This window comes from Hoplias malabaricus, chromosome 3, assembly GCF_029633855.1.
Source record: "Hoplias malabaricus isolate fHopMal1 chromosome 3, fHopMal1.hap1, whole genome shotgun sequence".
In the NCBI taxonomy this organism is placed as follows: domain Eukaryota; kingdom Metazoa; phylum Chordata; class Actinopteri; order Characiformes; family Erythrinidae; genus Hoplias; species Hoplias malabaricus.
This window is the reverse complement of record NC_089802.1, coordinates 55,894,016-55,921,376: the sequence shown is the minus strand read 5'-3', so window position 1 is coordinate 55,921,376 and position 27,361 is coordinate 55,894,016. Positions and strand designations below refer to the sequence as shown.

At 37.7% G+C, this 27,361-nt stretch overlaps 1 protein-coding gene across 4 annotated transcripts; it reads right to left on the bottom strand.

Moving 5' to 3' along the window:
- Positions 1-191: 191 nt before the first annotated feature.
- tie1 (tyrosine kinase with immunoglobulin-like and EGF-like domains 1) lies at positions 192-27,361 on the bottom strand. 4 transcript variants are annotated; one of them, XM_066664111.1, is made up of 23 exons: positions 27,233-27,361; positions 19,635-19,928; positions 19,377-19,487; positions 19,091-19,246; positions 18,876-19,007; positions 17,889-18,029; positions 17,273-17,401; positions 17,008-17,153; positions 16,209-16,353; positions 15,965-16,123; positions 15,698-15,835; positions 15,098-15,382; positions 13,397-13,687; positions 12,218-12,408; positions 11,403-11,613; positions 11,193-11,303; positions 10,071-10,261; positions 9,700-9,813; positions 8,241-8,311; positions 5,081-5,121; positions 4,263-4,359; positions 2,310-2,409; positions 192-1,900 (listed from the first exon to the last, which is right to left on the bottom strand). In XM_066664111.1, exons 2-23 carry the CDS (start codon positions 19,918-19,920, stop codon positions 1,829-1,831), a joined length of 3,318 nt encoding a protein of 1,105 aa, XP_066520208.1. In that variant the 5' UTR covers positions 19,921-19,928; positions 27,233-27,361; the 3' UTR covers positions 192-1,828. The 4 variants fall into 4 exon arrangements, with proteins under 4 accessions (XP_066520208.1, XP_066520209.1, XP_066520207.1 ...); XM_066664112.1 differs by lacking the exon at positions 27,233-27,361 and adding an exon at positions 26,895-26,996; XM_066664110.1 differs by lacking the exon at positions 27,233-27,361 and adding an exon at positions 20,964-21,235.

Below are 27,361 nucleotides of genomic sequence, written 5' to 3'. Positions count from 1 at the left end.
GTGTGGCACCCAAACTGGGCCTCTGTCTTGTCAAAGCACACACACACAATTCATGTTCTCAAATTCACGCACAAATTTAGCACATCTTCACTTCAGTGTTGATAGTAACAGAAGATTTGGGTGTTTGTTATTAAAATGAATTAATCGAATACTCATAGAAATACAAATTCAAAACTTAATTTAATGCTGAAACAATTCTTGCATGATGCACACAGTTAAAATAATATTAACAACAGAAGAGTTTGTTTCTAAATGATGTAGGAGGCACTGTGGTAATTACATGTTTGCAGTTTATTTAATGCTACTTATTAAGAAATTAACACTTATTTACAAATTATGAAAACAGCTATTTTACACAGCAGTTTCATTAATTAATAAATTACCAATTCATAATAAATACTTAAGATATATATGTTTATCCTACTCTAAGTTATGTGCTACTCTAAACTACTATATCAGTTGGATAGAAAGCATATTTTTAACAGCTTTGATGTAAGACCTATAACATGTTTTTAAAAACATTACTATTGAAAATGTCAGGATATTGTAAAGCAATATTACTGAAAGAAAACTTTCTTATCCTTTTGATATTTTACATTATCCGTATGAATTACAAATACCCAGTTTGTTATATTGTAGAGTAAATTCAGGAATAAACCTGCTATGGTAATAACTGATTACATTCTGCTGGGTTAATAAATAATTCATCATTAATTATAGAACCATACTGTAAAGCGTAGACAAATGCTAAATAATTACAGTACAGCAATTAAAACATTGGAACATACAGCAACAAAGAATGTTTGTTAAACCAAGAATATGTGTTGTGTATGTGCAGTTTGAGTGTATGTGTGTATATGTGCATACAAGAGATGTGGCAGTGGGAAGGAAACTAAGCATTCAGTATGTGACAGGTCCAGTGCCTGCGGCTGAGTGAAGGAGGAAATTATATGACAGATCACTGAGTTGCAGAAGGCAAAAAGGCCTTACCTCAAGCTCACTACAGTGAGAGAATAAAAGGAGAGTGGGGGAACGAGTAAGTAGGAGAGAGATAAAGAAAGCGAGACAGAGAGAAACAGGCAGAAAATAGTATGCTTTGTGTTGAACTAGACGACCCAGTTGTTCTGACATCACACATTTGTGAGTGGTCGTGTAAATGCTTTATTTGTAAAAAGAATCAGTTTCCAGTTCTGTATTATCCTTTAACTGTACATGTAACATATGCAGAAATATATGCAAAAGGCTGAAATAGGCAGTATTACTATTTTGTAAAAAACAATATCAAACACTTTATGTACATACAGATTAAGAAATATATAAAAGTGTAAAAAGAATATGTACATGTGGCAGTGAAAGGACTATGGTACACTGTATGAGTTTTTTTTTTCCTTGTTCGTAATAACAAGTGCTACATGAACGATTATCATGGCATCTCTATCCAGTAGAATAAACTGAGATGTCCACTTCATCAACTTCACAAGGCAAAACCCCCAAGGAACAATGAGTCCACTGAGTAGTTCAAATCCCCACAGACCCCAGCAGGTATAGGCACAAGAAATATAATTTAGGCTCCACTGCTTGTTGTGAATTCAAACCTGATGTCCAGTCTGTATCACCCCGCCCTGAGATCATCCACCATTTAGCAAAAAAGGAGATGAGGCCCAAAAAGTGTCCTTTCACAGTCTTTCCTCTATAACCATGTAGTCCTGGTGGAGTGTCTCTTTGCGCGGTGAAATCGGACAGCAGGCATTTGGCAGTAGCGAAGCGCTCTGCTGTGGTGAGCCTCCCCTGGACCATGGAACCTGCTGGAACCTGGGGGGGCGGGTAGTCAGGCTTCTTCAGCTGTAGCATCTATTCCAGCATAGGTGAAGTTCTCAAATAGAGCCATGTTTACATAGGCCTATGGAGGAACACACAGAGGTGGTAAAACAATAGTTCAGTAAAAGTATGTTATGTATAGAATTTAAAAAAATAGTGAATAAAATTATGTTTGTACAGACAAATATTTCTATGCATTTTCAATATTTTGAAAACACTTTTTCCTAACTTTTTGTGCAGTTTCATTGTTTACTTCAAGTAATTACATTTAGTATATTTCTTTTCAGTTGCTATATTGTCACAGCACTATTTAGTTTTTTTTATTTGTTTTGGTTATTTTAAATACATATAGCATAAGGAATTATGTGATTGAACTTTGAAATTCACTTAGAAGGTGACTGAGATAAGACTGGAAAGCTGAAGCATAAATAAATGGGCAGCAGAATGTGGACTGAAAGACCACTGTGTGTATCAAGTCTCCTGGTTCTTACCTTCCTGGCCTCCTGCATCCTGTTGAGCTGAACAGATATTTGAGAAAAAGGTGGTCGCTCATAAGGCCTGTCTCGCCAACACTGTCTCATCAGTTCATATCTAAACAAAGGCATTGTGTGTTAATATGCAGCTTCTAACAGCAGCTGTGAATAAACAATCTTGCAAACTGACTTAAATTACAGGAAATAACAAAGGATTTCAATAAGCCTCAGAAACTATAACATTTTCTGGCCTATATAATCCCAAGGCAGTTGGCAATTTGCAGGGAAATAAACAGACCCCTGGACAAGAAAAGAGTAGGGAAACACTGACACAGTATGTCTCTTTGCACCCTGATTCAGCATGGAGATGTTGTTATTAATGTCAGACCCTATTTACAGCTTATCTATTCATGCATTTTTATGAATTGCAACCTTAATTACATTAACATTTGAGCCATTGTTTAAAACAAAGGGCGGCACAGTGGCGCAGCATGTAGTGTCGCAGTCACACAGCTCCAGGGGCCTGGAGGTTGTGGGTTCGATTCCCGCTCCGGGTGACTGTCTGTGAGGAGTTGGTGTGTTCTCCCCATGTCCGCGTGGGTTTCCTCCGGGTGCTCCGGTTTCCACCCACAGTCCAAAAACACATGTTGCAGGTGGATTGGCGACTCGAAAGTGTCCGTATGTGTGAATGTGTGTGTGTCTGTGTTGCCCTGTGAAGGACTGGCGTCCCCTCCAGGGTAGGCATCCCGCCTTGCGCCCGATGATTCCAGGTAGGCTCTGGACCCCCCGCGACCCTAAATTGGATAAGCGGTTACAGATAATGGATGGATGGATGTTTAAAACAATGCTGTTGTTTCTCTTTATTTGTCTATATATTTTTATTTAAATTCATGTTCACGCTGAAAAAATGCTAGGACATGGCAAGCAAGTGGTGCTACTAAAAAAGGAGATAGCTGATATATATTTCTTTGTTGCAAGGGCTCAAATAAGAGATATATGCATCTCTGTGACTTTTTAATAAATTAGCTCATAATTGGTAACTACATTTCTGTGGGGTTGATGACCTATGGGTTCCATGCTCACATTCCGAGTTCACATTGATATTGTAATAATAAATAATCACAATTTTTGCAACATCTGGTAAAAACAGACATTATACAGCCCATACAGTAGGCAGAATTGCACATATATACACCAAAGTTGTTTGTTTTTGATTGTGCTCTGTTTTGAATAATTGCATATGCATAGACACGACGCTGACAGTAAGATTGCAAATGAAGGATAAACTAATGGTGCTTTTCCAGTGCATGGTATCGACCCGACTCAGCTTGTTTCAAATCTTTTTTAACTGGTCGCTTTTCGACTAGCACAACTTGCCTATGAAATGGAGCCGGTGACACTGCAAAGCCCCTCTAATGGGAACCGTGAACTTTGAAAATCAAAACAAAGTGGCAATAAGTTTGGGCGCTGATTACTCGCTGTGTATATGGGTTTTGTTTTTGTTTTTTTGTTTGTTTGTTTTTTGACTGAACGTGGCTCTGTGCCTCAGTTCTCACAGATAAGCCGTGTTTTCCTTGTTGCATGTCCGGCTATTGCTGGAGTTTTGTTTTTGCAACCATTTCAAGAAGTGTTTGAACCTCTTCAAAACACCATGGGGTAAATATACTAGCTGCTGTTCTGTGTCTGAAAAAAAAAATGTGACCGCGGTTGTAACTTGAGAAATATTAAGAGATAAGCTCTTGCTGGAGGCAACGTGATTAACTGGTCTCTCTGGCCATGCATTCTGCAAGGTTTACACATCACATTTTAACTACCTACCCTGCCTGCTTTGTACCAGGAGCAAGCAGGGACAAAAATTTGAAGGATTTGGCTAGTGGAAAAGCAAAAGAGCTGAGCTGAGTAGGTTCCATGAAGTTGAATAGAGCCGTAAGTTACGGAAGTGTCAGAGGTATTTGAAGGTCCTATACTTACACTTCATCATCACAGTTCCTGGGTTTCTCCATCCTGTAGCCCTGAGGAAGCTTCTCATATAGTTCAGCACAAGTCATCCCACAGTATGGAGTTCCACCTGACATGAACCAATTCAGAAAATCACGTATCCATTCCAGCACAACAGTGAGATACAATATTATGGACAATGATACATGATGCTGCATAATGTATGATATTGTTTGAGGTTATGGATAATGTTGCATGATCCATTGTATTTTCTGCAGATTATGAATTCTTGAGAGCCCACTTCATACTGTTAACTCTCCTTAAACTTAATTTCCTATAACTATGGGAAGTTTGCTGAAATAAAACAAGTGATTATATTTGCAGTGTATAATTTGCAGGGTTTGGAAAAAAAAATACATTTACAAGTTTCTATAGAATGTTGCATTTTGCATCTAAACCAAAGTTTTTGAGGGAAAAAAAACTACTGGCATTCTCTTATAGGACTAATAGGTGATCAGATATTGTCACTGTTAAAAAAAACCATGTATTTCCAAATTAGCAATTTTACAGGAGAAGGAAAATATTTTCAATGGAGTTCAGTGTAAAAACATTTTCTTCCAAGCAATTTTAGAGTATTTCTATTAGTCCAAGTCTCGTGAAATTTTCACACAGTGTAAAGGACAGCTGCTTTGTGCAAATGATGCTGTATTAATTATTAAAAATAAACAAAAATGAAGATACATGTTTTTATTTTGGAAAGTGACAATATGTATTCATCTCTGTTGGAGATTTATTATAAGAACTATTTAGAATAGAAAAAGGAATGTGTAAACTTATGTATATAAACTTACCTAAACTTACAATCTCCCACAAAAGAACTCCAAAAGACCACCTAAGAGAGAGAGAATATATGTATATATGTATATATATATATATATATTATAGACAAGTTCCGCAACAAGAATCAGAATCAGCACATTATTAGCTGATGAATCACTTTCTGCAAATAAAAATCCCCTTCTGGTAATAACAGAGACACATATGGGCTAATATGGGGTAAACTGTGTTCAAGTGTTCCTTGTGAGAAAAAAGGTGCTTTGCTGTTTTCAAGCTTTTCTGTACACCATGTTCCACAGAGAGTAAAAATAGGATTTTGTTTTTACATGATCGTTGTGGTATGGTGGCTGCTTTGGAGTTTCCTGCTTTGTTATCAGTTCCTCCCTTTCTTATTTATCAGTTGCACATTGGCCACTGTGAGATGGACACACGCAAGACGATCACAGAATGATTTGTTGTTTTGGACTTAAATTACATTGCAATGCATTTAACTGATAGAAGAATGTTGACAACAGCTTGTAAACACTGAGAAAACAGCTAAAGAAAGAAAGATATAATGCTTTGTGTTAATAAATTTCAATATATGAACATAATACATTTTTTTTCTTTATTGCTTTTTGGACTTTACTATAATTATAACTTAACTATAAATATATAGTATTACAATAAAAAATCCCATTTGCAGATTAGTTTTATTGGCAAAATTTACAAACTTTAAGCTGTTTCAGTAAACCAGTCATCCAATATCAATGTAAATAGCTCAACACAACTAATATTACATGTGGTTTCAGATCTCAGAATTATTCATCCCTTCCAGGGCAAGGGACTTAAGTACTTAGTAGTAGTGGTCAAATTACACAAACCATGTACTTGAGTTAACGGTAAAATATTACACCAGTAAAAGTCCTCATTGTAGATCTCCACTTGAGTAAATGTACAAAAGTATTTACTTTCAAATGTATTTAATTAGCAAAACTAAAAGTACCATGACGTATTAAGACTCTAATGTCCTGTTTAATTTTTAACAAGACTCATGCTTAACACATTGTAGGTTCAAAGACTCTAGTTATAATGTCATGAATTATTCTGACATGGATGAACACAGCAGAAATGGCCAAAGATTAAATACAATGAATGATGTTATATTCACTATTACATACACATAAGGTGTTGTCCCTCCCAACCAACAGTGGTTACTGTCTCCTGTATATTAGGTACAATTTACGCTTCTGTGTCAAACTTATGCCATCGGTGCGCACCTCTCCAGATATGTAACGCGTTGTGTTCATGCAGACCACGACTGTGATTGGTCTGTAGTCTGACAAACATGGTTCAAGTTGCTCAAGTCAAGAAGTCTAGAAATATTAACTCCTCTACACTACACACCCAAAATTGTGTACTTTGAAAAACTCATACCACTACAAAATTACACTGTGTACTACATAGGGTTTAAGAAGATTTTTGAAAATCAATCTTAGTGGTTTGGTGGTGTAATTGAAGAGTGACACACACGCCAACACACAGATGCCAACAAGTATAAACTACGGCTGCTAAGGCATAGGCTCTGCATTGAGTCAACGCAAAAGCATAAATTGGCCTTTAGTGTGTTCTCTGCACCAGAACATATTTATTTATTATTTATTTATTTATTTATTTTTGGAATACTAGGTAGGATTTGTTCTTTTTTCTGCTCCTGGGGTTTCTCCTAGTACAATTAACTATGTGAAAAATTTCACATATCAGGAAAATATATTTAAAATACACTAAATAAAATACATTAAAATACACCACACTGTGATTGTGAAAGTTTTCACAAATTGAGCAATGTGTAATCAAACAAAGTTTATGGAATTTGGACATGAAAATCTCCTGCTAAAGTAAAAAACACATTTATTTTACACTTTGTTTCACTTTCTTTGCTTGTGGTATAAAGCCACTGACAGACAAAATAAGAACTGAAATTTTTCACAAATCAGCCTGGTTGGTTTGAACGCTGGTGTGTAATATTGGCAGATTACAGTGTGGATGATGATATCACTAAAAGCAAGCCTGTGTTTGTTCGTCTCTCGAATTTAATCACATTCCTCTTGGGCAAAGGCCTCCACTAATATCCTTGGGTTTGTGGGCTGCAGCTGCCTTCTTCAAAAAAAAAAAAAAAAAAAGATTTTCTATGGTGTTAAAGTCAGGTGACTCAGATGACCACTTGAACATCTTCCAGGATTTCTTATGAAACCAAGCCTGAGTGGACCTTGAAGTATGCTTGAGATCATTGTCCTGTTAGAAGGTCCAATGATGTCCAAGCTTCAGCTTCCTCACAGAAAGCATTATGTTTTCTCTAAGAATTTCCTGATATTTTAATCCAATTTGCTTTTCACTCGCTGCAAGTTTCCAGTCCAGCAAAGAATGCAGAGCAGCCCCAGAGCATCACCATGCCACCACCATGCTTCACTGTAGGCAGGGTGTTTTATCAGTGCATGTTTCTTTCTTTTTCCACCAGATATACTGCTGATTCCTTATGCCTGAAAAGTTACAGGTTTATTCCGATCCCGAAATGTCTGTGGTTTATTTATATGGTTTTGAGCAAACTGGGACATGCTTTCCTGTGCTTTTGGGTCAATAGATTTGTACATTTTGGAGTTAGGGCATGGAGAACTTCAGCAATAAGCATGTGCTTTTCTCTACAAACTGAGGGCCTGCCGTGACCTCATTTAGCTGCAGGTCTTTTGCAGTCACTCGAGCGGTTTCTGACCACCTACCACCTCAGGAATCTGGCAGCAGCCGGTAAGGGCGTTTTCTGCCAGGTCCAGGGAGTGCAGAACTTGTTCTTTTAAATTGGAACTTGCCAGCTATGCTTCCTACTGTATCTTGAAGAACATTCCGTGCCTTTTATACCTTTTTTATCCTTATCCTTGTTTGTGCAAGTCAGTGATCTACTCTGTTTACTTTTTTGGACAACTCTCTTAACTTGGCCATATTTCTAACATGCAATCAAAGGTCACTGTCAGACGTGCAAGTTTCTGATGTGTTTAACTGATGCAACTAATAAAGCCCTTAGTGACCCCCTGTATACAGTCACATTTTCTTGTTTTCATTTCACACTACATTATCAAGTGAGCATTGGGGCACACTGTGTATAAATTTAGGCATGCAAACACTCTGGTAAGTGACACTTACACGTCGCTCTTTGTGGTATAGACACTGTAGTTGAGTGATTCGATAGCCATCCATCGCACAGGCAATCTCCCCTAGACAAGAAACAGCAAATTCAGTGCTTCATTCAGTGTTTTTTGTGCATATTTAAATAACATTAACATATCATGTAACATATGCACCCCCCTCCATTTAGATGCAACAAAATCATCACTTTATATCACATCAGCTCTTTACGTAACCTTGAACATCCTCAACATTTGAGTCCTCAGACCCATGGGCGGCACGGTGGCTTGGTGGTTAGCACGTTCGCCTCCCAGCGCTGGGATCTTGGGTTCAAGTCCCATCTGGGTGGAGTTTCCATGTTCTCCCCGTGTCTGCGTGGGTTTCCTCCGGGGGCTCCGGTTTCCTCCCACAGTCCAAAAACATGGAGGGTAGGTGAATTGGCTTCTCTAATAACTGTCCTGGTGTGTGAATGAATGTCTGTATGTGTGAGCCCAGATATGGATTGGCGCTCTGTCCTGGGTTAAACCCTAGTGCCCGACGCAGTCCTCCAGGTGGACGGTCGTTTCTGGTTGAGAGTACGCTGTGCGCGTTTGGCTGCCGCTTCTCGCCAGTGTGTGTGTGTGTGTGTGAATTGAGCGTTCTGAGCAGTGTAGATTGTAAAGCGTCCTTGGGTGTCTAGAAAGGCGCTATATAAGTGTAACGATAATAATAATAATAATAATAATATAAATGTTGATTTTAAGCTTGGCAATTTACAATTGAGTATATATTCTTTATTTGAATATTTTAAACATTTTGTGTTTAATTTGATTAAGTAATGTGAATAATTTGAAGTAATAATGCAGTTCCTTTTATAAAGTGGCTATTTACATTTTGGGCGTGAGAGTTGTGTGTCTTGTGAGCAACTCTTTATCTAAGTGCTAAAAGAAGGTGGCAGACTTGTGAAAAAATTGTGTGTTTACCACATTTACGTGGTTGATAAATATAGCGTATACAACTCTAGTGTCTGGGGTTAGGGGTACCAAAAGGGAGAGAGCTCAGGAGGAATCCAAGAGCAGTTAAAAAACAGACCACATAGACTGTCTTTCTTTTAGTGTGTCCTAACCTTCACAGTCCAACTTGATAGCATTATGTAGTCAGGCAAGATCTAGCAACTAGTTGGATTTGGCACTGACTAAATTGGGAAGAAAATCTGGTAAATAATAAAATATATAAAATACCATACCATTTATAAAATACCAGGGAATACCATTTTTTCAGAGAAAACGTTATGAAGATAATAGAATAGAAGCCCGTGCTAGGGTAACAGCATGCTAGGGCCCAAAATGACTAGATTATATAAGGTTAAAATAAATTATGTTTATGAGACAATATTAAATCTTGTTAGTTTTTCTTATAAATACAGAATCAGTTAATGAAACCTCTGCAACTGATCAACTAAATATATAGCTAGCCTCAGCTGAAAGATTTTACCCACCATGGTCTTTTTAACATACACCTCCTCCCCTCGTGAAAGTCCAAAATCAGCTATTTTTGCCACTAGGTTTTCTCCAACAAGTACATTCCTGGCTGCTAAATCTCTGTGAATAAACTGGCATCATAAAAGACAAGAAACATGTTTACTGAATTAAATGACAATATTTATATAAGAAAAAAAAAATTAAAAGCCATGATTTTGACAAATTTATGAAGTATTTTATTAGATAATACTGATACTGTTACCAGGAATAAATATCAGTAAATTATATTTTATTATTACATTATTTTATAACTGCAATTTTTCTGAATGAAATATATTTAAAACAAATGCAATCCTGTATGTGAAGCTACAGTTATTGTGATTTTTACCTGTTTGTCGCTAAGGTAATGCATGCCTGTTGCTACATCAACTGCAAATTGCAGGAGCTGCTGGGATGTGAGAGTAGAGGCAGTGCCATGTTCTTTAGCGAAAGCTGGGTCTGTCTCAAGAACACGGCTTTTCCTCAAAAAGTCCAGGAGATTCCCATATGGAGCATATTCAATAGCAATGTAAAGGTAACCTGCAATTCCAAAGTAAACAAATACGTAAAAAAATGATATCTAAAATATAAAATTACATAAAAATTATATATATTACCATAAACACAGAGAACATCAAAAAACACAGAGAACTTCAGAAAAAAATTTGATGCTTTAGTCATCACACAGGACCTCAATTGTGTATGTCATGAATTAGCTTCAGCAGAGTCACAGTCTAAATTTTTGAAATAAGTTAATGACAGGATTGCAGCTGCAAAACAAGCCTATGAATACAGATCTCAGTTTTTTAGGTGTTTGGGCTGTGCTAAAATAAAAAATGTTAGTAATAGGACTCAAGACAAAAATGTAAACCTCTATTTAAATTTGAAAATTCTATCTAATAAAACATCTAACTATACCAATGCCAAAAAACTGCCATAGAATTTATGATGAAATAGTAAATCAGTAAAATAAGAATCTTCAGTCATCCATTTAACCTGGTGGCAAGTGCCTCACTACGTAAGATGTACCAGAAAAGTTAGATGAGAATCTATGCTACCTTTAAAATTTTACTAGTTTATTTACAGACTATTAATCCTTGAGTGAGGGGTAGGGGGGGAGGGGGAGGAAGGAAGAGGCTGTTTGCAAGTTTCATAGTATTGGTTCCGCTAACTCTACCCCTAATTCAACTTTGAAAAATTGCAGATTGTGACATGTCCTCATACTTTGGGATGATGACACATCATCTACACCTATAGCAGAGTTGAACCAGAGGGGCGCTACAGAGATCTTACCACAATAAAAATGTTATATTGACAATTTGGAAATATATGTTCAAATTTTAATCAGGGCTTTTATATTTTAACATTGTTTTAAACAATAAAACAAAAAATAGGTCTTAATGTGTAATTACTTTTTAACTGTTCTAGTTTATTAACATGTATAAGCAGTACCAGAAGATGGAGCACTCACCTCTGTTTTCACATGCTCCTATGAGGTTAATTATGTTGGGATGTTGTCCCAGCTTGCATAACACCTCCAGCTCTCCAGCGAAATCCCGATGGTCATTCTCTGAGGCAAACTCTGTATGACAGATACACCAAAGCCACAGGGATAAAACAGCTATATGAGGAAATTGCTCTTTTAGTGGGTTAGGTTTTGTTAGGTTTGTGTGAGCCTCACCCTTAAGCATTTTGATAGCAGCGCTTATTTTGGTGCCGTCCTTTTTTATCATGGCTTTGATGACCTGACCAAAATTCCCTTCCCCTATGACATCCTCAAACTTGATGTCCTCCCAGTCCAGAATGGGGTAAGTGAGGGGTTCGGGGCTGGGCTTCGACCGTCGAGTTAACGTGAGGGTCCCTGAATTGAACTGCAGGATGGTCTCTTCTCCCTTTTTATGTGAATGTGTATTTTAAGGTTGGGGGATGGAACAGGAAGAGACAGTCAGATGTCATAGCAATATCTTTCATCCGTCAAAAAGAAGGTTTATGAAAAAAGTCTTCATCTTAATATATGTTAATGAACAATCCTATGTTTGGAGATATCGTAGAATGGAATTGTAAATTGTAACTACATTCTTCTGTGATTGAGCTCAATATAATATCTTTGATAATTTCTAGAGTGGTGTTTGTGATCCAGATTACAGTATCCAAGATCTGTCCCTGACATCGCATTCCTCTCTTTGGCTGAATGTCATCAAATCTTTACGGAAATCTTGAGTTTTGCATCTAAGTTCTTCCCTGAGAATGTGTGGCTGTCACTAAAGGGAAAAAAATAGCCTTCCTAGTACTACCCTACATTTCTGAAGAAAATTGAAGAGATTGTGAACATTTCGACATTAAGTCTGTCTTCAGACGAAATGTTCATGTTTAACATGTGTCCACAAGGTCTGCCAGGTCTGCATTAGAACTTAAGTAAGTGCTAGTCTAAATCTTTAATCTTGAAAAAAATCCTGTAGATCATCGGAAGGGATTATGTTGTTTGTGCACACTCACCGATCCAGACTGGTAGGTGAAGGTGCGTCTGCGCTTGACAATTGATTTGCGGATGTAGAAGAGGGCCAGAAGGGCCAAGAGGATTGTCACACAGGTGACAGCTACTGAACCAACCACAGCCCACAACAGCTGATGATCCTCAGTCATGGGCCTGCCCACCTTCTGAGTGGTGGGTATAAAGCTCACAGAGCCTGCCAGACACACACACACACACACACACAAACAAACAAACATGGTAAGCATTCCACCTGTGCTATGTAAACATACTGCAAGTAGGTCAGAAATTCAATCATTCAGAATCTGTGTCTGGAATTAGATAAAATAATTTGTTCATATGAAATATAATAATTCTAATGTTTGTTTTATATAATGAGCATAAAAAGCTAGAAGCATTGGTGTGTCCAGATTGTTGTGCAGATTTATCTAAAAAGATTACCCTTTCTACAAACTGTGAATATAAACGCAGATAAATACCTTTCAGCATCTAGTCTGATAAATTCATGCCTACATTTTATGTTTATTTTATTGTTATGTTCATTCTATATAAAATAAAAATTAATATTCCAAGCATTTGACTGATATTGTATGAAGCTAGCTTCTTGTGACATCTTGTAAGCTACTTGATGTCAGTAGGCATGTTTAATAGAGCTGAAAGATTTTAAATAAATTTTCTGTCATTTAAAGCAAGACAGGAATTTGAAAGAGTGCAGATTTATCATTGCTGGAGCTGCTATTTTAGTTATAATCCTTAACATCAAGAATATTACTGCAAGTTTATTTTATAAAGAGAAATTTAATCTAATAACACAGTGCTTGTGACCTGTAGATGGGTTAGACCTGTCAGAAGTCACCAATCATCAGTGTGCTGTGTACATGACAACCCAACCACCGCTAACTGTCATCTCTCAAGCCACAAGCTACAAGAAGGGAGTTTCTTTTTCTAATCTAAAACAACAGGCTTGGGCCTACATTTACAGAAAATGTTTTAACTATATGTCACTGTCACAATATTGCTTGAAAAATACTGTATTTATTCCTGGAGAACTACTACAGGTAAGCATCACATACATTTTAAACTGTAATTTTAAGGTCAAATATTACAGAGTGTTCCATTAACACATCTTAACTGAGCCCCTGTTTTTAGAGATTTGTGTTCTATTCATCTTTATAGCATCGTACCATCTCCTTGAGTCTTTGCTTGTACAAAATTGCTCCAATCTCCAGGCACTTTGGAGAAAGCTCGCACTCTGAACTGGTACCAGGTGCTTCCATTCAGGGCAGTTACATCCTTGGTGGTCTTGTTCCCATCATCAGTGTCAACCCACCGATGCAGGCTGTCCTGCCCCACTGCCTGGTATTCAATGATGTACTTGATAATACCTCCATTGGGATCCTCAGGGGGCTGCCAGTTAACTCTCACTGCACTGATGGACAAGGGATCAGCCTGGACATTCCTAGGGGAAGAGGGACCTGTAATGGATCAGAGAAAGAGTGCAAGGAAGGTCAGGGTTAACTTAAAAACCTTGATCATTCTTTATAGCAAAATAACACTTGCAGCTTTCCAAGTCATTGTAACTTTATTTAGGCCTTCAGGCAACAGTTTATAGCTACACAACCCACCATCTACATTAGTCCCTGAAACAATCCAGATTCTCCCTAGTGCAATCAGTCTACATAACTCTGTGCCCATTAATCTGATGGAGTGGGTGTGGGTTTAACATTAAATAAACTTAACTGTGGCTTTCTTCTAGTTTATGAATGCCACCTAGTGGACAGAAAGTTGCTCTACTTCACCTTAAGCCAGGCATACACTGTGCCATTAAAATAATCCTGTTCTTTGGTGACAACTCACATTGTATTTCAGTTGCCCTTGATGTTTGACCAAAGTCTGTGATTTATTTGCTTTCATTGTTCAGAGATTCCCAAATATGATTTATATGCAACAAACTGGGTTGTCATGTACACAGCACACTGATGGTTGGTTGCTTCTGACTGGTCTAACCCATCTACAGGTTACAAGCACTGTGTTATTAGATTAAATTTCTCTTCTTAAAATTAACTTGCAGTAATACTCTTTTTGTAGCATATGTTCTAATCTAGTACAAACTGAATGCTTGTACAATATATGAATTCCAACCACTACAGTTTTGCCTGTGTTCACTTGCATTAGAGCTTTTTAATTCGCAATCATATAAGCCCTAAGCAAGAATGCTGAGAAAGTGCTACTGCAGATTTATTTACTTGTGCCACACTGAGCACTGAAATTGAAACCAGGAGAGAATGTGCATTGACAGATGAGGACTATCCCCTTTTTGTCTATTTTGAATTTAATACCCTGTTGTATGAAATTGCCTTACAGTTCCCTTTTAAGCTTGTTGCAAGTTTGCTAATACTGGTATATATATATATATATATTATGCAATTGTTTTTTGGCCCTGTTATTGTTAGTATAAATGTGTTCAGCTGTGCATGAAGCAGTTACTGTGATTACGTGAGATTATCGGTTTGGTTCAGTTGGCGCAGCTGCTTAAACCTAGACAAGCCACAAAAAGAATTCCATCCAACCATCCAACTGATCAATCAGAGCTCACTGGGGCAGTAAATCAATCATCTCTTACCTCTGTAACTGCATGTCAAATGATAAACAATGAAGCTGAAATTTGACACAATGTTTGGTACAAGTCAAATTGGGCTTGAAAACCACACAGTGTATATTTGATTTAAGCTAACTACCCTGCTGAAGTAGTGGCCAGAATAAAATTTAGCATTACATGACTTGGAAGCATACCATACTGGAATATGTAAGGGATACATTACAGAATGTCTACTGCTGTCTACTAGTTATAAGGACCACTTAGTGGCCAGAAATAGTTTCTTTACCCTCACTGTGGAGGAAGATGTGATAGGGCTCTGAGGGAGGCCCTTGGCTGCCACAGTTCAGCAGCCGGACAACCACGCTGTAGTCGCGGTGATACTCCAGGTCGTAGAGCTTTGTGGAGAGCACACTGAGCAAGGTGGTCTTCTCCAACAGTTTTTCTCCATGGGGTCCGAAGAGCTGCACTAAAAAGCCACTGGCCTGGCTTGGGCCACTTGGCAGGAGCCACTTCACGGTGGCGGTCCGCCCCTCTTGAGAGCTGAAATCAATTTTCGGCCTGGCCGCGGGCTCTAATGACAACAGAATACTCAGTCAGGGCCTGTGTGCTGCGAATGCTCACACAACTCTGCTAATTTAACTACCCAAGCCTCTGCACCCAGTGAAGCTCAACAGCAAGAAAAACTGACCCTAAAACACAGTCTTGCCTCTCACAGAGGACACGTTTATTCAAACTAGATCGTATATTCTTCCTGTGAGTTGTAACCACCTAACACCAGTGGAGGCTGTGGCACTGTTTTTTCATACATAGGTTCTTCTTGCATGCTCTCCTTACTTCATATGTCAGTGCACAAATTTGTTTTCACTTTGTGTTAGAGATCACTTACCTGGACAGTCAGTCTCCATGATGGCCTCAGGACCCACAAGCCCTTCTCCCCTATCTCCAGGCCTGCTTAGCTGTATCTGGACCAGATACCTGGTTGAAGGCTTCAAGTTCATTAAGGTAATGGGTTCACTGTCATTCACTGGAAAATAAAAACATTATTATTATTCTGATTAATGTTTGTTTTTATTTGTGATTGTATTGCAAATGTACTACATGATTCTACCAAAATCCCACTGTTTTATATAAAATGATTCCACATTTTCCCCACCTATGATGTCGGACCAAGGGTCTTCTTTATTGGCAGGCTTGTAGCGCAGCTTGGTAGACACAATGGGACCATCACCTTTGTAGGAGTCCACTGACTTCACAACTAGCTGATTGCTGCTTTTCTTTATCAGTTTTGGTGGAGTGAGGGGAGAGGGGGGTTCTAGTTGAATAATGAAATTAAGATAGATTAATGCAACGATGCCCAATGGTATTTAAAGTTAGTTTCCAATGAAAAAATATCTCACCTTTAACAGTTAGATTGAACTTGCGGGAGTCCTGCCCACCGATTGTTGAAACTCGACATTCCCAGAGACCACCGTGCTCTGCCGTCAGCCTTTGGATTTCAAACAGGGCCGTGCTCTTGTTGGAATCCATTGTGGTGCGGGAGGCCTAAAGGAGCGAAGAATTACAAATTATTGTGGATTCTATATTCTTTATCTTTCATGGATAGATATTTATAACATGTTTACGGTAACACTTCCTATGGTAAACCTTTACTGTAAGGCAGTGTTCAGAAAGCTACTTGTCCAGTGGCTTAAATGATGTAGTAATAGATTTTTTCTGATACTGGGCTGTTTCATGACAGTTTCAGGGGTGAAAAGTTGGCTGGCAGTGACATCATTGGCAGTGCAGATATTTTCTGTAGACCTTGGGTAAAACTTGAGTAATTCTTTTTAATCTTTATAAGGCTTAACTTACTGTGATATACACTAAGCTAAACTGTGTAATATCAAGCAGTTATTCCACCTAAATGCTTCAGTCAGTCACCTGAATACTTTGTTATGCCTGTTGACAAATGATTTGGAATTAACTTTTATACATGTTCATGTGGCCTCATGTCAGTTTTGCTCATGTGGCCTTACACTGCCATGGTGTAAATTTTACCATCCAACTTGATACCTATTAAACTAAACCCATCATCTACACATTCCAAAGACAGAATTTGGCAGTAGTATTTGAGTATTAGTACATTATCTATATGGGACAAATTAAATTAAATGCTAATGCATGCCCTCAAACTTTGAACAGAAAAGCTGAGTTCACCTTGAGTACAGTGCTGTCTGGCTTGCGCAGCTCAATGCTGTTGTGGCTGGGAAGAGGATGACCTGTTGCTGAGCACAAGATCTTGGGGCTTGAGTCCAGATTCCACTCCAGATTGCTGTCCATATCCAGAATATGTGGAGCACGATCTATGGGACCAAACCAGATCCAAAGATTTCAATGGCGGGGGTGGGGGGTTGGGGGGGGCAGGGGGGTGAGAGAAAGAGTGTGTGTGAGAGAGAGAGATTAAAATATACCAAATACTGACCTGTAATCTCACAGTGCTGTCCTCTCCAGCCCGTGGGACAACGACAACCACTGAAGCGGCTACATTGTCCCTTGTTTTTACAGTTGCACCTCAGCAGGCAGTCAGCTCCATACATTCCCTCAGGACAGGCTGGAAAGTCCACAAGATTGTAATGTACATGTATTGTTTTGTTTCTACACTTGTTTTAATATGTTTGTTTTGTTTAGTAAAAAATGATAGTAATATTTAGATTTGATCCATGTTAAGTATCATTTAAATTTATTTTCATATATTTCCTTTATTTTTATTATTCATAGGCAACAGTGTGGGTATGGTATCCAGACAGCCAGAGATTCTCAGATATGACCATTTATGTAAGCACCATTTAGAAAACAATATATATCTTTCACTCTGTTTTACATTTTTTTTGACTTAGCTAACAGAAAATCTTTGTTAGTGGCTTTAAGTTTGGCCAGTTAACAGGAGTTATTTCTGGCAGACTGTAGCTCCACCCGTGAAAACTGCAGAAGTGCTGTTTCAGCAGGGGCATGACCATGATATCTGCAATATTCATAGTACAGATGACTGTTCATGATTATTCTTAAATGCAAAGAGTTTTAAAATCTGCTAAACATACGTTTGTTGCAGCGATCTCCATGCCAACCACTCGCACAGGAGCAGCCATAAGGGTCAATGAGGCAAAAAGTCTGTCCCTGGCAGCTGCTCTCTGATTTGCATGACTCTTGGCAATTTCTACCAAACATTCCTTCTCGACATGCTGCAAGACACAGAAACAAGAAGGTATTTAACTTCTTAAAGTCAACCTGAGAGAAAAGTGGACCTAATTTATTTAAATTAAACATAATATTTTGATTAAAATAAAATTAATCAATAATTTAAAAGCATCTGCAAATTCCCATCACCAGCCTGTTCAAAAACACACTCCCACCACCTCTGCCAATTATCAATAAAAATACCAATCACCTCCCCCTCGCTGTCATGTCAGGACTTGCTGCTCTAAAATACTTTAAAACACATTACAAGCCTCATAATCAAGTCTGTTTTTTTGCTGAAATTGGTTTTGTCTATCTTGAGAGTTCATGAATAATAGAGAGAATCGCATTGATACGTTTATGAGGCTTCTTCCCAAATGGGTGCCTATGCCCTGTGTAGTGCACAACATAGGTCCTTAACTAAATATTCTACACCCAATTACTGCACATAATTTCTAACACAAATCAAAATATATATTCAGCTTGCACAGTCATGGCTCCTTTTAAAACCTTATTTTGGTGCAGAGTCCTTAGTTTCATCACCCATGCTTTGGACTATGTAGGAAACACAGAGAGGCATTTGAGACACAGCCTGCCTGTCACTTCCAGAGCTGGCTGATAACAACAACACTAAGCACATGCATGCGTACAGACATTTACGAAATATCCCAACTTTTTTGAAAATGGGTTTTGTATTATTATGGAAAAACCTCATGTGTTTGATTCCAAACAAATGTTTTTTTTTTAAATAAATTATTAATCATATATTTTCTTAATATATGTGTACAATTTACAATTATTTTCAGTTTATTTGAACTTCTAATTATATTTGTGGCTCTCTTGCCACCTACCTGTCTCACAGCGGGTGCCCATAAAGCCTGGAGGACATACACAATCACCGTCTCTGTCTTGACATACACCTCCATTAAGACACTCAGGACATTCCTTGTCACACTCTGTACCCCATTTGTTTTTTGGGCAAGCTGAACAACATACAAGAATAAACAATGTAAACGACAAGAATGAAGAACATAAGGAGTTGAATTAGCATCAAACCTACAAATACCTCGAACAATCAGCTGCATCCAGGCCCCATAAATTGGACTCTCCCCTACATAGTTGGCACTGTAGATCCCTGCATTGCTTGGTTCAACATTATTAATTTTGAGGACAGCTGTGTTATTATTGACGTCTACCCAGTGTGTCATGTAGTAGTAGTTACCTGGAACATGCAATAAATATTAAAAACCTTACAATCACTTCACCTGACAGATACTTTACAGATATCTGGACAGTATACTAATGCATTGAATTAATCAGAACTGCAAAAACTGCTTCTGCAAATATCTTACCATTGAATTTCCATGTGACATCTCTTTTCTCAGTGCCCAGGACTTCCATGGCTATATGTACAGAATCTCCCTTATTAGCTGTCATAGAGAGCCTGTGCGGTCTAAACTTACCTTAAATCAACACAAAAGAAAACAATTACATATGAGACATAATTTAGAAACCATACATTCAGAAAAAAATTATACCATTTCCTTTGGTCCAGTCAATTTTAATATTAGCAGAGAGTGAGAAATTATTTAACGTGTTACATAATTTACCTTTGTTGTAGTTGCTGATGAATGTGACACTAGTATGGTGACTGGACCTCTGTTTAGATTGGCAGTAAAAGATGCCCCTGTGTCCTAAATTCTCAAATCCAGAAGCCACAACTTCCTTAGGCCGAGGCTTGTGCACAATGAAATGAGATGGAATGGATAGAAGGACTATGCTGTTGTCTTTTTTGATGCTAATGTCCAGTCCGTCAGTATTGCGCTCTCCAGAGATACAGGACAAGTGAAAGTGCTGTGGAGAACTGGCATCATTTGATACCATGGTAAGGTCCATGACTGCATCTAGGAAAAGAAGTAATTATGTAAATGTACACAAATACGTTTCACGTTCTTCAGTTATAAATCGAAACAGTGATGATTTTATGTACACTGGAAAATATTTCATGGTCATAAAACATTTAATTAATTGGCTACTTAAAAGCCAGCCTAAGCCTAGGTTCAGTCCTTTTACATAAATTTGAACAGTCATCAATGTATATTTCAGCAAATGGCCACACAAGTTTCTAATGCAGTTTTACATACATTAATGATGTCAAATCTCAGTTCTAAATACAGTTGCCCAAAACAGCTGTTTGCAAATTTATATAGTTTAATAATATATTTTAAAAGATAGTTATTTACAAAATCATTTTCCCTAAGATTGAAAAACTGCTTTTCCCCAAGTGTGAAAAACTGCTTTAAAGTTTGAATTTCTACACCATGTAAAAAGGTTATTGTGTATAATACTCATTTATATGTATAAAACATATTCAATGTTTTCCTACAACCACATGAGAGACAAACTGGGGATTATTTAAGGAACTTTATTTGTAAGGGTTTAACTAAACTATTCGGAACCACATCCTGTTACTGTTCTTCTCTCCAATACGCTCCCTCTCTGCATGGCAAGAACAATGCCAGGAAACAAGGATGAGCCACAGGCATCTACAACACACACCAGTGCTAGAATATGTCTGTTATTTTTGTGATTTTTTTGCCTTGCATTTATAAAGATGTATGGGACACTAGTTTATTACTGTCTCTGTTTTATTGCTTTATTACACTACAAGAAAATCATCAAAAAAGAAACCTTCTGTGGATTTTCAGCATAATCTTTTAATATTGTGATTTTTTGTGACTTTTGTGTTTCTGGGATCTTTTTCAGGTCGGCTGTTAGTGTTTAGTGCCACTGTTTCCATGATTTTCTGATATTCCCGCTATGCTGCCACTGGATTTCAGACAAAACCAAAAGACAACTGGAATTCCAAATGTTTAAGTAATAAGTGGTAAATAAATAGCCATGTTATGTAGTTAAAAGCTGTAATTAATTGAACTTACCTATTGTACCGATGAGACAAATGAGGCAAATGAGGAAAATCATTTCTTATATCCGATTTGTTTTCCAAACTGAAAATCCGAGTGGAATTATCCCAGAAAAACAGATATCAAAAATGACAGCATTCCAGTGGAGTTTTCCAGTTTGTGAGACAATGATGTGCGTTATTGTACATTTCCAATGAGAACTATTGCTTAAAATGTTCTCTCAAAAAAAATGTTTAACTTCACACTGAGTAGTTAACACTACACATGCAATCTGTACTCTTGGCTCACAGTACACTCCACTCTGTACTTACTCAGGGTGGGAAAGGAAGGAAAAGGCGGAGTGTGTGTGTGTGTGAGAGAGAGAGAGAGAATGAGAGAGAGAGACAGAGAGAGAGAGAGAGAGAGAGAGAGAGAGAGAGATGCATAAACTGCTGCTCTTTAATGAAGCACAATATTTTCGATATAATTTTGTTATTATTTGTAACGGAGACAATATAAACTATATAATCAAAAAAGCACAGTACAGAGCCAGATCTCCAGAGAAAAGAGTTTGTGGGCATGTGTTTAAGTCACCACTGCAGGTAATAATTCAGCACTGCAGGGATTTTGCAGTGTGATGATTACTTATTTGCAAGTGCATTTGCAAAATTTTAGAATACTTCAGCTAAAGAATCAGAAGTGAACCTCTTTTTTTATGGATACACCTGTATATAGTTTTTAAAAAATGCAGGTATTTAAGGGCAGTAGTAGAGTACTGCATAAGCCCTTTATCTGCCTAAAGCCATTCATTACTTTAAAAATTATATTGAAACCTATTTGACTAGAAGATGCTTAGGTTATATATAATGGCCATGGATTTGGAAAACAAAAGAGGAAAAGTCAAGTAAAATGAATCTGCCACAGTATAGAGGTGGATTGTTGATGTTGTGGTATCATTTTGTTTCCCAAAGCCCTGAAAATTGTAGAAGGTTACAGGACATCATGAACTTGGTCACATATTGGTATGTCCTTAAACAAAAACTTGACTGCCTCTGTTAAGAGGCTTAAGCTGGGTCATCACTGGCTCTTCCATCAGGAAAGTGATCCAAAGCATTCCTCCAGATCCACAGCAATCCAGCACAAAGGCCACAAATCAAGTTGTGAAGAAATCATTAAAACCTGTACTGAACTGAAACTATAGAGTGCACGCACTACAGAGTTTTCCCGCCTCCTCATCGTAGAATCTCCAATCACAGCACTGGATCTGTTTTTATGTAAACCCAGATTAAACATAGCAAAACAAGCACAATGAGTGCAGAGAAATAAGTGTACTGATTAAATATGGCAAATAAAGAAAAGAAAACAAACAGAATCCAGCAAAAACAACTAAAAACCAGAGCTTCTTCTCCACACCATTCACTAGACTCTCAAGCTGAACTGAGCTCTGGCTCACTGTGATTTAACGGAACAGTTGCTGTAAACCGCCATATTGAACAAAGCCATTTAGACAGTGTAAAAAATATGATGTGGTGCTTGATCCTTGTGGCATTTGGTGAACATTGAAAAGACATGTGAATTATTTTGACTATTGGTGTTCAACTTCAGGTCATAATGGGAAACCAGTACAGTGCAGATGTGTGCTTCAGTAAACTGAGATTTATATTATACAGAATCTCTTCCACGGGAACCATGTGTTAATTAATTCTGAATAAATGGGAATAATGTCATTGAAAGTCGCTGTAGCTTAGGTTTTTGTCCTATCTCATCCATTCATACCGGGGAGTGATACGGCCTCTACAGTGTGAAATGTTAAGGGGAGAGTGGTGGAATGCCTTTATATAGAAGCTTGGCTATTCTTAGTCTCCAAAATAAACTCTTTCAGTGAATCAAATTAACTAAAACAAGTTTAAAAAAAAAAAAAGCATTTTAACCAGTGTGCCTCAGCCATGTACTTCAAGCTTATACATCAATGTATTGATTCACAGAACTACTCACAGCAGCAAAAAATACCTCACTACTACAGCCACCAGATTATTAAGCTTTTTTAGGTTCTTGTTCAAATTTACCCTTCCACATTAAAATGGTGCAAACGTTACATTAAGCTTGTTGTAAATGTTCTTGATGAGTTTTATACATTTTGTTTATGTTGTGCAGAAAAAATAAACCTTGATTATTTGAATGTTCTATTCCACCCTAAAAGCTAACGAAGTTACGTTCAAAGCGTCTAATAACATCTTCAACCTGAAACCTGTGTGTCGCCACTGCAGCACTTAAGGTGGAACAGTAAAATTAAACAATACCTTAATGTGCGTGATTTACTGAAGGCGATAAAGTGTTTTTTTTGTTTGTTTGTTTTTTTCAAAACTAGATAGATACTTACACGTAAAGCCTTCCCTGGCTTGTGAAGGTGATACCTTAATGAGGAAGCAATCCACATGACCAATAACATACGTGAGACAGGCAGAGGAAATGTAAAACTTATAAAGGAATCGTATAGTTCGCTTTTGGGTGTTTGAAATCGTATTTCAAGATTATCCCAGGCATGTATATTGTAAAATGATTGTAATGTTTAACATTATAGGTAGGAAGGATAAATAAATGTTTCAACCCCTCCTCTAAACTATTGCTTTAACCATCTTGGGGTTCAAGTCTTAATTAAGGTGGTCAGACAATGTGTCAATGGAAAGAATCTAAATAAAACATACGTAAAATTTTATCAGAATGAACATTATGCACAATTGTTTTCTCATGAGGATTTTCAGTTTTAAATGCCACAGCATGTTACGGTCACCAAACTATTCCATTAAAATCATTATGAAGATTGAATATGCAAGAAATAGACAATCGATCTGTGACTATTATACAAAAACAATACACAGTTATACTATTATGTTATGGGAGACTCATACGTGACTGTTGATACTCATAAGTGAAGCATGAAAGGAAAACCTACAAAGGTGTACTGCTAAGAAGGTAAACTTTAAAACACATTTGCATTATTTGCTACTTTGAGTACAGATATACTCAACTTAGCAAATAATATATCTCCCCATTGTCATGAAACTTGGGCACAATAGGGCCTGGAAGAGTTGCTGTTGTTACTGCTTTACCCTTTAACGCAGTTGGCTATAGGTCTGTATTGCTTTCTTGAAGTGAGTTTTCTGACTGTAGTGAGTTTCTAGAACACCCTGGTTAAAGCTTATCCCCATTAATCTCTAGTTGGCCTCTAGCCCTGATTACAGCCATTTTAACCTCTTATACTTCAGTTGTTCTACATTACCATACAAACAATCATTTAATTCAAGTAAGTTTGACTGATTTATTTGTTGGAATCAGACACTAAATATTAAATATGTATTTTGTTCAAATATTTGAAGTCTGGAAAAAAGTGATATATAAAATTGGGCATATATTAGGACCATAAGAATCTTTATGTTTACTAGGACTCGTCAGCCAATACCTTTGAAGAGCATATTACTGAATGTGCTGAATAAGTAAAGAAGTCATGATGGAGTTCTTTTTCTTACATTTTTATGACCAGAGTTATGTTAAAGTTAAATGTATTTTGTCAAAACCCTTCAGTGCCTTTGCTGTTAAAGCAGTTGAATGATGATTGGGGAAAACGGGAAATGGATTAAATTGCTTTATTTATTTAAATGTGTTTCTGAGTGATCAGGTGCAGTTTTCTGAAAGCTGACATAGCATTATGCATATTTTCAGAGCATTTAGTTTCTTCTGGTTTGGCGATTTCAGGATTTTTCTTAATTTCCCAGAAGAATGATAAACCTATACAATATTTCCAGATGTACCTTTGGTTTTCTGAATTGTTATTTTCCACGGGAGGTGCAGCAGAAAGGAGCAGCATTGGTTTTGTATGTCACTGGTCCTTCTGTCAGTGTGGTGGGTAAAGTCAGGAAATGAGGAACAATTTCAGCCTGTATGTTGTGTCTGAATGCTCCTTCACCTCTGCTCTGATTGCATGGCCAAAGGCAGAGACGCACGTTTCAGTGCTTTTTTGTCTCATTCCAACACACACTTTGTTAATTTGTGCATGAGCAAGCCTTGAAATAAGTGATTTGCTGTGTTCTCTCCATTTCCTGATAACCTCACACAATCAAAAATGGGCCCAGAGTGACATTGTTTGGCTTTTCCTGTTTTGCACGAGTGCAAGAATTACATACTGAAGGAGCAGAGGCTGATGATTTGGCCATGATTTATAAAACTCAGCTTGTGAAAACTTTTCACCTTTTGATACAGAGTCTGAATATTCAATTTGAATATTTTTAGGAGTGCTTACTCAGAGGACCCAGGTCATGAATCAGCAAACATAATGCTGTTCTACAGGATATAAGGACATACAGTGCATGGTTCTTATCAGTGCAGACAAGTGGATTCACCTTCATGGCCACTTTCAGAAAATCAGAGCCCTAAAGTAGACAGAGTCACAAATAGCATGAGGTGCTTCTGAGGTTCATGCTATTTCCTTTGTGGCTGGTCAAAGTAGAAGATAGGTTTCTAAAATTTAGGCACACCTGTCCAAATGACATGTTTAGTTGATGCTGTAATACATTATGTAATGTAATTTACATGTAAATTATTATGTAAAGTATATATATATAACTAAGAATTAAGTTATGAATGCATCACTACATACTAAAGGTTTAACATATTAAAATTTCTAGGCCAAAAAAAGGCATTGTGTGCAGTATATTTTTATAGCACTATGCAGTTCACATACTCTACTATACATACTGCAGTGAAATTAACTCTACCTTCATTAGAAAATTGATTTATGTATAAATAAATATATGGATGTAGTTGTAGCAAGACTGCATGCTTTTGTGTCTGTGTGTGTGTCTGCCCGAGTGTATAGTTGTAGCTGGACTGTAGATGTGTGCATTTGAAGATTTGCTGATGAAAGGTTTGAAAGAGGAAGTCACAAGGGAAAGCAGTGGATGCTGTGTCAATACAGTCTGGGTGCTTTGAGTGAGAGTGGGGATTACAGTAAAGGGAAAGGGGAGGGCACTGTTTAGTGTGTGTGTGTGTGTGTGTGTGTGTGTGGTGGGAGGCAATTCTTAGGGGCCTGGGTGGAGACTTGACCTCAGTACCTTTCCACAACCTGTCGCCTATTGTGCCCCAGCCTTTTGTTGTCTTGCTGTAATTATGTCTCCTATTTGTTATGAAAGTGATGTCGTGTGCTGATTATTTTCTCTCAAGGTGTATGACTCCCTACTGGGATCAGGGACAAACAATGTTAGTCAAAAATAAAAAGATTTAGCATTTTTTTACATGTATTTCATTGTCCTTCAGTTAGATCCTGCTTTTATATATTCCATTTGCTGTAGCAATGTATGTAAATATATTTTGATCAGGTGACATATCCTTATAGAGAAAACCTAATGATTACTTTTCAGTTAAAATAAAATGATAAATAATTAATAAATATTTGTTGTTTATAAACACAGGAATTATTGTAATAATACACATATCTCATTGGTGAGGTTTGGTTAGAACAAATGGGAAGAAATTGTGAAACTCCCAAAGGAAACATACTGAAACAAATATTTGAAACATTTGTAAACATGTACATTTCCAATCCTACAGCCAAGCTTTAAAAATACCATTTGCCACTGGCCTTAATTGGAGTGAGTTTACTAAATGTGTCGAAATTAATGTGAAGTTAAATGTAATCAAACTTTTTCTACAGTTCTGGCAAAGGAAGTAGAATAAAGTGCTTTTAGTGCATTATGCTTCATATCAACACTGTAAAGCTTATTATTCTGTTGTATGGACATCTATGTGAAATAATTAGTTAATAACTAAGATGAATAACTGATCAAGATGGCGCCGGTGTGTGTGGCTGGCCGTCTGCCTTGTGTTGTTGGTGTTGCTAAGCTTTGGCACTTCACATGTGAAGTCTCTACTGGTGTATGATCGCCAATTTCTACTGAATCTCAGATATAATACCTGTGATGTAGGTGTTTTTAATCACAGTGGACAGAATCCTCTGCCCCGCACCTATCGTGTATTCCGAATCACCTGCGCCGGGCCTCGGCCCAAACAATTCGGCGAAAGCGTCGCCGCCGCCGTGTGTTCGTTGTGTCCTGGCGTTTCCTGGAGCCCATCGGCATCTCCCTGGTACCTGTCATCGGCCTGGATGAGGGATCCCGTCCCCGCCGCCCCTGCTTTTCCCGGCTCCGCGAGCGTGAGGTGAATCCCCACAACCTGAGGACGCCGCTTCGTGCTCCTAATTTGACTAATTTAGTGCAGTATGTGTCCGGGCCCACACATGAACATGGACATACCTTAGACCTTGTTCTGTCTTATGGGTTGTCTGTGTTGAGTTTAGAGATCTATGATAGTGGGTTTTCTGATCATATGCCTGTTTTATTTGATGTTGTTTTCTCCTGTGCTGCAGTTAAACCTTGTGCTCC